The following is a 13,263-nucleotide window of genomic DNA, read 5'->3' as shown; positions in this document are numbered from 1 at the left end:
ACTACGCAAAATTACTTATTTGACTTTTATGTGTCTTAACATCTTAATCAGTTATTACAGCAATAAAAATAAGACTCATGTAAGACCAGTATCAGTAATACTGGTAATATATACTCAGTATAATAATAATAATAATAATAAATAATCAGTATTAATAATAATAATAAATAATCAGCACCAGTATCAGTAATGGTCCTTTATCAAGCGCTCTGGGCATCAACTATTTAGAGCATTTGTTTTATCCAACACTGTAAATCTTCCAATTTACAGCAGAAAATCTATCGAAACAGTGAAAAGGGCAACAACCCTCAGCACTGAACATAAGGTACAGCAAACAAAAGCAGAAAACGATGGCCATCTTTGTGTGTATGTACCCCTGAACTGAGTTGTTTTTAAAACAGAACTCACAAAAGTGGGGAACATGATGTGTTTTTAAAACACGGGTTCTCAGCTGCGAATACGCCGAGTTCCGCGAGGAGGGTGCTCTGGGCAAGGTGATGGTGCCGGCCTCTAAGGGGACCTTTCTCTCCAGGTGACCTCAAAAGGCCTGAAGCAGGGATTTCTGCGGCCTCATCGAGACCCTTCGAGTCTGGAAGCTACACCATGCAGCCTAAGGTGAGGCGGACCTGTGAGGAGCAGCCCCGCTGCGGGGTCCTTTCCCTCTGGCTGACCCCACAACGCCCGAACAGGGCCGTTCGGGGCAGGGCCGTGATCACGGTGGTCCTTCCCTCAGCCCCGCTGCCCTCCCGCCCCTCGGCGGGCTGCAGAAAGGGCCCAGTGAAGAGATGGCGGATGGGGGCACGCCAGGTGAACGGGCTATGCCCCGGCGGTGGCCGGCCCCGCTGCCCGCGGACAGAGCCAGGCAGGGCGGCTCCGGGCGTGAGTCAGAGCGATGGGCGGGGAGGCGCGGCCGCCCCTACCAGCGAGCGAACGCTGCACCGCCGGGCGGAGGCGGGGGCAGCGTGTCCGGCCCAGACCCCTCCTCCCGCCTTCCCCCGCCCGCCCGCTCCCTCCCTCCCTCCTCCCTGCGCGACTCTCCCGGGGACTCGGGAGACGCTGCCGGGCCCGGGGCCTGGACCGCGCGGGACCTGTCCCCGTCCCTCCGCCCACACCGCTGCCCCCTTTGCCGCTCGGCCGCGGGTTAAATGTAGCCCAGCGCCCCACGGGGGCTGCAGCAAGATGGCGGGTAGGTAGCGCCCCCCTCCCCCTTTCCACACACGCCGCCTCCCCGGTGAGGCGCCAGCCCTCTTCTTCCCCCCCTCCTCTCCCCCGACCCGGCTTCGGAAGCGCTCCCCGCCGCTGTCCGGCTCGGAGTGCGGGGGGCTGCGGGGCGGGGTCGGGTTGGGGGGTGCAGCCTGGCAAGCCCGGTGGCGGTGGCGGCGGGGGGCGGCCCCGCGGGCGGGCCGGGTTACGCGTGGTGGGGGCTGGCGGGGTCGGCGTTCCGGGCGCGTTGGCACATGGTGTGTCTCCCGCAGATCTGTCGCTGCTCCAGGAGGACCTGCAGGAGGAGATCGACGGATGTGAGTGGGGCCGGGGGGCGGCGGCGGTGTGGGGCGGCTTTCGGGCGAGGAAGTGGCTTCAGCGGGGAGCACCCACGGTGCATTGTGGGAGGCGGAGGAGGCCATGCTCCGCGCCGTTCGGTGCACATGACACGCACCCGGGCACGCGTGGGGCCGGCCGGGCTCCGCCGGGCTTTGCCCCAGGGCAGCGGCGGCGCGCAGCGGGGTGCGTTGGCCGGCGGGCGGGGTGGGGTGGGGTGGGGCGGGCACGGGGGCTCCGTTAACGGCCGTCCCGCGGGGAGGTGTGGCAGCCTGCGGGCGGGCAGCCGGGCGGTGGCGTCCCCTCATGGCCTCCGCTCGGGGGGACGCCTCCGGGGAGGAGAAACCTGATGGGCCGGAGGATACAGCGCGTGGGTTACTCTATCCTTTTATAGCTATATGTGTATATATGTATATATTTTATGTGCATGTGTGTATCTGTGTCCGTGTGTCCCCTCCCCTCAGGCCCCCTGTTCCTGACCCTGATGGAGAGCTGTGTGTAAAAGAGTTAATGTCAGGGTGTGAATTGAAGAGTATGGCTCTGGTGCAGAATTACTAACTCAGGGGTATGAAGCCTGGCAGGGAAGGCTGTTAGATGTTACTCAGGTGGGAAGGCGTCTGTTGGTAACGTCAGTACTGAGGGAGCTCCTTGGAAGCAGAGGAGGATGAATTTTGGGCGGAAAGTGGAAAAAAATGGAGGCGGAGGCAGCTGGTGAAGCCGGTGGCTGCCTCCTCGCAGTCTGCCGGGGACGAACAGACCCCTTGTTTCCGTCTAAAGGTATTTGGTTTGCTGTGGTGTCTGCACCCTGGTCTGCTCCCCAGGGGGTCATTGCAGGAGGATAACCTTTTGTTTAATACCTTAGGTTTTTAGAGGAAAGTAATTTTAACTTTTCAAAATGTAACTGTTACGTCTTCTGCTCCAGTTTTGTCATCTGACATTTGAAAGGCTTTTATCATGTGTTGTCTCGCACAAACAAGGAGCCTTTCTGTAAGGCTTTATTTGTTTATTAATTCAGATTGATAGCGTAGCTCTTTGAAAACTGTGTGTGTGATTACAGGAGGACTTCTTCAGAAGCGACACTTCAAAAAGTGCATTCTTAAATTTCCACATAAATTATGATTTTTGTTGACTAAGACAGGAGTTGAAGTAAGAAGTGATGTGTAGTCATTGGAGAGATGATTCTGAGTCCCTCAGTTCCTGGTGGTGGTTTGGATGTTACGGTCTTGCCTTCAAAAATGAAGAAATAATATGTGTGGAGAGATACGACTCAGTCCAGATGAGAGCATCCTGAAGGCAGGTGCTATAGAAATGTAAAGATTTGAAACCTCATTAAAAGTTACTGAGATTTTAATGGAAGTAGATAAAAGTGAATAGCTCAGTACTTGTGCATGTTTTTTTAAGAGAAAAACCAGGAATCTATATGAATCAACATGTGCTGTCTGGACATAGTTCAGTCACACGATGTGTTCTGTGGTTCTGGATTTCATGTGATTTTTGTTCTTGTGGGGTGGGTGTGAGCTGGAGGAGAATCATACAGACCAGAGAGGCTGTACATATCTTGTCAAAAGCACTGCTTCTGTGCAGTGGTATTTTTTTGAAATAACAGTGTTTTGTACCCATGTACAACAGGTCTTGACGCAATTTATGGAAGCATTCCTAATTGATGCATTATTTGAGATTACAAATCCATGGTTGCATATAGGAAATGGACAATTTAAAAAAAGTTTTTTTTTTTCCAGGCAATTTTTGCCTGAATCCCACCCTACAGAACCTCTCTGTTGTAAATATTTCAAATATTTGTAGCTCTTCAGAGCAGTGGCATTGGACACTGGTTCAGAGGTGTATTCCTGAAGCAGTAGAATGCCATTGTGAGAAAAGAATTATGAAGTGCTGGCAGCTTTTATGCATGTGTCATTTCTGCCAGCTGTGGTCTTGCTATTCGGTGTGCTAAGCTATAGTTGGGGACAAGCTAGGAAAAAGACATGCAGGCCTATCTGTAGTCATGGTAGTGTAATTTAGGAGGAGAAATTAGGTAAATGTAAAATTATATGAATTATAAGAAAAGACTGAGATAGGATCAATTGATCGGCTATTTTGAAAAGTGAAATAAGTAATAAATAATAAATCTTTGGCCTTTTTAATTGATCTGGTATCAAGAAGTAGGAAAACATCCATGAGGTACATTGGAGAAACCAGGAGTGATTAAGATGGGATGCATGTGTAAAGATCTGGATTGGACATCTGAAGCTGGGTCTCTGATTTGGCATATGGATTAGGATGTTTTACTAGATCAGGCATTCCTTTGCAGCTTATCAGTGAGTCCAAGTTTGATTCTGAATCACAAATTATTAGTTTTTTTTTTTTATTTTTTATAATGACAGTCTACAATGTGGTTCACTTTTCTAATACAATAAATGTACAAAAGAAAATGGAAGAATTACTAAGGTGAATAAGATACTTTTTATTGGTTGTGTTCTAAAGCAGCAGGAGAAAGTTTTGGGAGTTGAGCAAAGAGCAATGTATGGTTGCTGCTAAAAGTAATGAACCAAGCGTCGATATATCTTTTTAGAAATGCAGAGTTAAGAGCAGCTGTTGAATGGTCTTTGTCTTTAAGGTGTCTGGAATTAAGTATTTTACTGGAAAGTTGGAGTTTAGTCAGCAACTTGTACAGCTGTACAATTTGTGCCTCTCATTTGGTGTGCCAGCTCACTGGATTCCAATTAACCTGAAATACAAAACAGTAAATTAAATCTTTGGATTATCATTTTAATAATTGCTTGTAAAAGAAAGTTTACCATTTCCCAAAGAGAACTTGATAAATATTTAGGTAAAGTGAAACATTTCTAGATTTCAACAGGGAGTAGTAAACCTGCTTTTGGAGGAGTGGGAGATCTTCAGAATATATGCTATGGAAGGCATCTGTTTGAAAGTTGCCTTTTGTTTATTTGTTTAAGAGGTCAGAGATTTAACAGGAGGTTTTATAAGAAAGGCTTTTAGAGAGTGGTTGATAAACCAGCTGGATTGACTTTTAAATAATTAATTTCAGCTTTGGTTTGCATTTCTATTTTAAAAGCTTCATATTATTTTCTACTCTTGGTTGCTTGGTAACCAATGAAATCTCTGATTTTTTTTTTTTTTTTAATTTATATTTTTTTGAAGGTGAATGCATACTTTACACCTGATGGTACATGACACTGATGACTAAGTAGTTACATAGGGTATTTCAGTACTTATATTTTACCTCATATTTTGCTTCTGTAGAGGTAGCTCCTGATGATTAAGGCTACGATAATAGTTAAAGAAATTCTGGTTCTCCTGATTTCAGCCACTTCTTGCTTGGTAGTTTGAAGTAAAAAAAAAAAAAAACAAGACAAAAAAAAATCAGTGACTGTATGTATCCTGGCTGAACGTACAGAAGGTTATAAGGAAATTTGGTTCCTAAATGTAAGTTCTTATCGTGAAAAGCAACTTTGTTATTGACTCTACGCCCCCCCCCCCCCCAATAAGGAACATATCGTGTTTCATTTGTGTGACCCTAACAAGAATCTTTGTGTGATACCCACTAAGGCAGAAACTCACACCCTAAAGGCAATAGGGTGAAAATTCAAAGTGAAAGCCTGCAGAAGACTCCCCATCCCATCTGGCTTTTATAAGGCTGCAAAATTGAGATAGCAATTCAATGTCAGCTGCATAGTTACTCATAAAACTGCTTGGACTATTGACTTCCTTGATTCTTTGTCTGAGATCTTGCACAGTATATGAAAAGAAGTCAGGGAAAAATTGGCTTTTGTTCAAATCTTTTTGTGCATACAAAATCCAAATGAAATAATGTAACCGTGTAAGCTATGTATAGAAGAGAAAATAAGCAACAAAAGTGATTGAAAAGCAAACACATGGGGCTGTAGAATTACATACTGCTGATGATAAATAAAATGTTCTTTATGACTCTTCCTAGATAGTTTGTGTTCCTCTCTGCTCTCCCCCTGGATCTTTCTGAAGGTTGATCAGTACAGATAGATGAAATCAATGTACCATGATGCTGACTTCTTTCAGTCTGTCCATTGATGTGTGCAGGATGTGTATTCTGGAAAATAGATCCATCTGTAATTAGAATTCAGATTGGAGGGGAAAAAGGGTAGCTTTATTTAACTTGGGATTTTAATTGTGATTTAAGTCAGGTGAGAAAAGAAATTTTAATCTAATGACTGGTTTTACTATTTTGCATGTATGTTTTTTGAAAAGATGTTTGTTATTGATAACCAACAGCTCCATTTACATACAACTTTTGAACTTTTGATAGTCGCTAGTACTATATGCGTGCTTTGGTTACATAGTTTAAGATTCAGATTCTGAAGCTTCGCCTTGTGTCATGTTGAGAAATGGTGAGTGATAGCTACCTTTTTCTATACAATTAGACTAAAAATGCAGAAAATTATGTTTTAATATCTAAGCATAGTTTAGACAGTGCTGGTTTAGATGTGTTAAAGTTTTTATAGAGATGGTCACATCTGTAAACTTCTTTTCTTTGGCATAAGAGTTTAACAGTATGATAGATTGTAGATTTAAAATAGTATTTACAATTGGCAAATCTAGTGTGAATGTCTGGATTTTACTAGTGGATTAGACAGTTCTAAAAATAATAATAATGATAGTGAAACTAGTCGTTATGACCTAACATACCACTGGTTTTAGTATAGAGTTCTTTTTGATGGTTGGAAAGGGAAGACAGATCTTTCTAGCCTCCCCTCCCCTTTGTGAGTGAACTAGTTATCTAACTGAGCTGAAGAAAATACTCTGTGCATCTGCAGATGTCAGAAGCTGGTTTTTCATTGAGGTGTTCCTTTTCCAGGTGATCAGCAAATCATCTGGCATTAGCAGTGAGTTTGTGTTGGTTGAATGCTTTTAGTTAAATTACTCTTAAGACTTTGGGTAGCACACAGGTTTCTTCCCAAATAGAAACTAATTTCAATTAATTTTATTTTCATTAATGATACTTAAAAGTCAAAAAAATGTTTTTTTGTTCTTTTTAAAATAAAATCAGTCGTATTTCCCTGTGGTGTCAAATCACAATCACAGCTTGATGCTTTGTTGTAGTTCTTACTCTCTTGCAGCGAATTACATTGGCGTAACATGCATTCATTATGTTAAAATTCATCTTAACCTTTCCCATAGCTGTACATAGTAATATCAGAAGCTTTTGCATTGTGGTTCCTTTGTTCCTTTGCCACAGAATAAGAATTAGCAAATTTTGTTACGCTGTTAGTTCTTATGTGTAGACTGCAAGTCATGTCACTTCTTAGGCTTAATTCCAGCTTTGATTATAGCTAAATTTCCAACATAATGTTCCAGTGCTGTGTTGCAGTACTGACCTTTTGGTCGCATCAGAGTCTTCGCTCTGGTGAAAGAGTGCTGGAATAGTTTGAATTACTGGGTTGGTATTTCAGTCATCTGCAATCTTGAATGTCTGCATTGCAAAAAGCAATAAATCAATGGCAGACTTTCTCTAGTGCTTAGAATGAGTTCTCCTGTGGGACTGAGATTCTGTTCCATCGGGAATCTAGTAACAGTTTTTTAATGCTAATGTAACATACTTGTTAAATACCTCTTTCCCCTGGAGATGAGGTTTTAATTCTCCTGACTCTTCATTTCTTTGTCTTTTAATGTGGGGATTGACCTTCATAGAAACTGTGAGACTCAGGTGGACAGCTGTGTCCCCATGGAATTTTGGTTTCAGCAGTCTCAGGTGGGTAATGGATGGTTAGTCACTTTCTTGAACAATCTGTTAGGATCCTAGAGAGGAGCTATTGTGAGGAAAGGTTTGTGCTTGATTTGATACAGGCTAATGAACCTTCTTCATGCAGCTGCACGTTTTCTCCATTACATCTAGCAGAGGATTGAAGAGCAGGTAATTTTCTAGGCTTTGAGCTTCCCAAGGCCAGTAGCATCTTTTCTGATGTGGAAATAGTGCTTTTTGCCAGCTGCCTTTTAAGTTCCTGTCTCTGGCAGGGCTCCTCGATTAAGGCTGCAACCTCTTATTTATTTATTTAGTTTGTCATCTTCTGATTTATCTCCTGGGGCTTCAGGTATTCTCCTCCCTTTTTCTTCCTCTTGGAGGGGAAAAAAAAGAAAAAGAAAGGAGTGAAAGAGGCAGGAAGGAGCTGGAAGTTTCCAAACTCTTGAGTGCTTAAGATAAGAGTGAAACCATGGTGTTTGTGCAGTTCTTTCTGATTGCTGACCTGTTGTGGAGGTGGCAGGCGGCAGCATGTTGAAGATAAAATGCCTTTCTTTACTGTGTGTGTCTTTTCCCTACATGCGGGCAGGAGGCTTTCACTGTAGGAGAAGTAGCTGCAAGAGATGACTTGTGACAGAACTGGATGAAAGGATAGGTTCTGCTTTGAGAGCTAAAGTAACAATTCCCTCTTTGGAAGAGAGAGGCGGGAACAGCTGCCCCTAAAGGAACCCAGAACATCAGGGCTTCTTTACTTTAGAAGGTATAGCATAAGAAAAAATAATGTGGTTTCATGTGGTGTGGGAGGGATGCTGCAGTTTTTTTCTGGCAGTATGGTGTTAAAACCCTGTTCAGGATGTAGGTTGAATAAAATGTCAAAATATGTTTGTGAAGGGTGTTCATTTGCAACAGCAAGACAACTGCACTGAGAGTTCAGAGTACTGGTTTGCTAGGGTGTTTTTGAAAGGTATCCTGGTTTCAGCTGGCATAGAGTCAATTTTCTTCCTAGTAGCTGGTGCAGTGATGAGTTTTTGGCATTCTTCTAAGACTAAAGCCAGATAGCACACTGATGTTTTAGGTGTTGCTAAGAAGTTACCCCGATTAAAGACTTTTCACTCTCTCATGCTCTGCCAGTGAGGAAGGGCGCAAGAAACCAGGAGGAAGCAGAGACAGGACAGCAGGCCTGAACAAGCCAAAAGGATATCCCATACCGTAGAGCATCATACCCAGACTATAAGCTGGGGGGGGGTGTTGGCTGGAAGGGGTGATCGCTGCCTGAGGATGGGCTGGGTGCCGTTCAGCAGGTGGTGAGCAGTTGTATATCACTTGCTTATTTCTTCCTATCTCTCTTTCCTATTTTTATTATTCTAATAATACTATATTTTACTTTGATTTTCATTATTAAACTGTTCTTATTTCAATGTATGGGAATTTCTTATTTTATGTGTTTTTCTGATTCTCCTCCTTATCGCACTGGGGAGTGGGGGAGCTAGCAGGCACCTGTAGGTAACAGTACAACAAATACACACTATTCTGCAGTATGAATTCCACAAAAGCTAAATATACTAATGTATAAGTGACATTGTATATGAGCGATAATGCAGGCTGCTGGTGCGTTGTTCTCTGGTAAACAAGCTTGCTTAGGTGTTTTCTCGTATTGTTGCCATAGTGCCTGAACAGTTCCCAAATATTTGAATGGAAGAGACCACCTTTTCCTTCCCCTTTAGCCTGCAGGAGGAATAGCTTGATTAGTCCATAGGGATACATGCTTGTGTAAATTTGCTTTTATGTATGTTTTATTAGAGAAAACTACTTTAAATAACATTGAAATTGACACTCATGACTGTTCCTTTTCCTGAATTAATCTGCTGCATTCTGTACTGCTCAGTCTTCTCCCATAGACCACTTTTACATTTTATACTGAGCATGGACAGGAGAAAGCATGGGGAGTTGCAGAAGGAAGAAAAGCGTGAAGAGTTACAGAAAGAATTTCTGCCTCTGAATGCTCAGGAAACACAAAGGCTTATCCCATCCAGAGTTTTGAATGCTGTCAAACAACACCTCAAGGGCATTGTCTGGGTTTTAACTGGAGAGAGGGGAAGTACACTTAGGAAGTTCAAAGTGATTTATATTGGAAGGCCACATTTTGTAGATTATGGACGTACTGGTCATAGAACTTGTCTTCTCCTGCAGCATTTAGCTGAAGTAAGTTTATTTCAGTTACTGTGATTGAACTAGTCAAAGTAACTGTACAGTAGAGCAACACTTGATTCAAGTGGAGCAGTTCAGTTAGTAGCTGATGTGTCATAACTCATGGTGTCACATCACTGTTGTGTCCTGTGTACATGATCTCCCTGGTCCTACCATGACAGGACATCTTGGTTGAAGATGAAGTGGGATTCTCTCTGTAGTGCTGCAGAATTCTCAGTCAGTCACAAACCGCTAGTCAGCAGTGCTTTGCAGGGAGAGGATGGATACCTTTCTTTGATTGTGAGGAACTCATAGAGGAGAAAAAAGTACCTTAGATGGAACTTCGTGCTCACAATAGCTGACTTGCTTCACTCCGGCCTCACTCCACCACTCTTAATTGTATGCAGTTGTTAGGAAGGGGTAAAAGACAGACCCTTAAATAGCAAGGGACTTGAGTACCGTGGTGATGGGTGTGACATGTTACCAACAGGAAATAGGCAGACAAAGTGTAAACTGTTTATTGTTTTCACTGGTAGCTTGGATGTCGTTCTCTTTGTTTGAATTTCCTCTGGCCAGCCTTTGTTGCAGGTCAAACTGTTGAAGGTACATTCCACTGTTGTACAAATAAATGACTAGTGAGCAATAGGCGATAGAACTATTCCTTTGTTTTAGAGCAAGTCAGGATTTTCAGTGCTGTTTGTGTATGCCTGGAAAGACAAACTTGTCTGTAGCCACACCTGTCCTTGTTGCATGGAGAATTTTGTGTCACCCCTTGTTTCCTCTGATGTTTGCTGAGAAATGCAGCACCTTCGTTATGCTTGATAACTCTCTTTTACCGAAGGTCTTTGCGAAATGAAAATAGTCTGTTAGTCTACTGGATCTTTTAAATTTGCTGTGCCATACTTGCATAAGTCCTGTGTGTAAACAGTTGCTGATTTTGATGGCTGTGTCTTTCTTTCATCTGCTGGATGCTCTCTCTGCAAGCCTGTACCAAAGATCTATTTTGAAGCGTTTGCTCTGTGCTTCAAGCTGTTGGCAAGCTCTGCTATGAAAGTGCTACATAGAGGCTAATGTGGTAAGCCTTGCTACTACCACAGCAGCTTTGCATCAGAGCTGCTTTGCATTTCCCCCTTCTTGTCTTCTTCCTTGCTTCTCCCTCTCTCCTCCTTCAGTCTCACCCCCAAACCTTATCCCACCGGATCTGGAGTGGAGGCAAAGTCTGTGCATACAGGTGTGGTAACTTCACATTCGTAAGAGGCTCAAGGTACATAGTGCTCTATACTCGAAGGGGAAATTTAGGGAGAGATAGAGAAAGGAAAGTGTGGTTCTTATTTCTGCTAGTATGGTGAGCAGATGAAAATCTAACTGTTATCAGTTGCAGATCCCTTTTATGCTTTTGTGCACCTATTTTGTAATTTTGCTGAGTAAAACCATACCTTGTTCAAATTTGTATTTTTCTCTGAAAACATTTGCAGTATTGGGGTGAGCTTGTTATCTCATTTGCATTTTCAGTCTCACACTACAGGAGTCAAAGAGATATAATAGATTTTAAGTGTTTCTTGGAAAAATTGGCTCCCGGTTTCTGACAGTGGGATCTGAGATCACCAGTGATACCTGGATCAAGCATGCAGGGTGGTGGAATTCAGCATGACAAATGCTTTTTGTAATACTTGTGTAACTGTCATTGCAATAGTCCTTGGTTAATGTTACTGAAGCAGTGCAGTAAATTTGTGTTAGCAGATGAAGGTGAAGTAGCGTGACTGACATTTTGGTCTGTGATGTCACTATGGAAGCAGGCTGGAATACAGTGTAGTGTGAGAGGGTAAAAGTAATGCATTGCTGTGGACAAATACAGGTATTTAGCTTCCATGCTAAATGTGGTGGATTTCTTTGTAGAACATTGATGGAAAACAATATTTTTTATAGAAAATAACATGGGAAAGAATTTATTTAAAATATTGAAGTACTGAGAGAAACTTGCTCCTGTTATTTTGTAATTTGACTACCTATTATGTAGGTAGGGCTTTATTGTAAATGCTGGTAGGACTTCTATTTTTGCTTTACAGTTAAACTGAAAAAATATTTGCTTGAACAGCAGAACAGAACTAAGTCCTTTCTGCATGTAAGTGATGTATTAACCTGAACGTTCTTATAGTTACAATTGATACAGAACATAATAAATAGCCTCTACTGCAGTTGAAGAAAAATTAATCCATTTTACTGGAGATGTTTGTAGCAACTGCCATACAGACTTCTTAATAGATCTTCAGAATGCTTTGGGAATTCAGAAAATAAAATGAGGATGGTAATATTAGATGGAAATCCTGAACATTTAAAATTGTTTGTTGCTCACCTTCTAGAAATGAATATTGCTCATTTTTAGAATATATTTTGTCTTGTTACTGAGTGCCCATGTCAAAATGATGGATATGTTTTTGCCATGGAGCCCATAGCAAATACAGAAGAATAAAAATAATATATGTAGGCCTTGCTACTGAACAGTCTGTGGCAAGAAATTGTTCATGCAGTATTAAATAAAAGAAAAATAATAATTATTTTTTCAATCATGATGATGATGTCCAGCTGTCTGTAAAAGACACAATATGGTCGAAATCTTTGTTAAAGATATTATAAAGATATGTAGTAGAAAAATGGGCTTACTTGGAAATTGGCGTATTGGCTATGGTTTTATAGGGGACTGAGTTTTAAATGGATTTCTGTTTTGTTGTTACATGCTTGCCAGCCAAGCTTGTCAGTGGTTGACTAATCTCCTCTAAACATAGTCTGTCCCAGCAAGATTATATGGTCCAAGTTGGTTAATAATTGTGACAAGTAATTGTTGTAACCTTGCCATAAAACAGAACTCAAGGGAAACAGGAGAACTTAAAGCGAGGGGGTGTTAATACATTCTTGGTATAGTACAGACTAGATGCAGGATAGACGAGCCTGAATAGTTTCTATCATGAGCTGTCAAACAAATGATTGGACAGGAAAATGAAGATATAGAAAGAAGGAGGTTTACTTGGGTTGTGTCATACAGCAGGTCAGTGACAGATACTGAAACAAAGTTGTGCTTACCTTGTTATCTGATGCTGCCTTGTGTTCAGTGGTAGTAGTGTAGAGTTTTGAATAGGAGTTTGCAAACTACTTATTTTAGACAAATGCATTTACACATTTTGCTCTGCTTTGGTGCTTATGTGGACTGAAAATAGGGGCACTGTGATTGCTTTTCACACTTGTCCAGTTACTGTTCCTCACCACTAGTGACTTTAAGCTGCTGGGATAAGGTGTTAACTTCTAATTTCTGAGATCTGTTTCTTTGGCATGCTGGTGTGAACGTGTAAGACCAGATTGAAAAGTACTTAGGTTCTTCACTTGCATTAGTTTTCAGTGCTGTCTTGTAGCTCAGATGCCTTCTGAGCATTTGGTCTGGACTTTCTGTACTGGTTTGAAAAAGTGGAAAAATTAAGAAAAGTGACCTGTAGTATTTTCTGCAGCAGGAAAGTAACACGTGGCCCTGTTGCCTGGTCTACATTCCGAAGTGAGAATGAACCTGTGTTCTTCATTTGAACTAGCCAAGGCTTGTATTGGCTAGGACAGAGTTAAATTTCTTCATAGTAGCGTGTATGGTGCTGTGTTTTGGATTTGTGCTGAAACTAGTGTTGATAACACAAGGATGTTTTAGTTACTGCTGAGCAGTGCTTACACAGTGTCAAGGCCTTTTCTATTCCTGCTTCTCACACTGCCCTGCCAGCAGTAGGTTGGAGGTGCACAACTCTCTCCCAGCCAAAACCAGTACATTTGTG

The 13,263-nt window shown here is 42.4% G+C and overlaps 1 protein-coding gene across 7 annotated transcripts in view; it reads left to right on the top strand.

Moving 5' to 3' along the window:
- Nucleotides 1-769: 769 nt before the first annotated feature.
- Nucleotides 770-13,263, top strand: part of PPP4R1 (protein phosphatase 4 regulatory subunit 1) — a 61,136-nt gene continuing 48,642 nt past the window's right edge. For 2 of the 7 annotated variants that reach the window (XM_062632967.1, XM_062632966.1), the window contains exons 1-2: nt 770-1,186; nt 1,476-1,520. In XM_062632967.1, the coding sequence (XP_062488951.1) occupies nt 793-1,186; nt 1,476-1,520 (439 nt within the window). In that variant the 5' untranslated portion in view covers nt 770-792. The other 5 variants (XM_062632972.1, XM_062632970.1, XM_062632968.1 and 2 more) reach the window with 5 other exon arrangements.

This window comes from Pezoporus occidentalis, unplaced genomic scaffold, assembly GCF_034315485.1.
Source record: "Pezoporus occidentalis ecotype Australia unplaced genomic scaffold, CSIRO_AGI_Poc_V1 ctg4, whole genome shotgun sequence".
NCBI classification, from domain to species: domain Eukaryota; kingdom Metazoa; phylum Chordata; class Aves; order Psittaciformes; family Psittacidae; genus Pezoporus; species Pezoporus occidentalis.
This window is presented reverse-complemented; position numbering and strand designations above follow the sequence as displayed.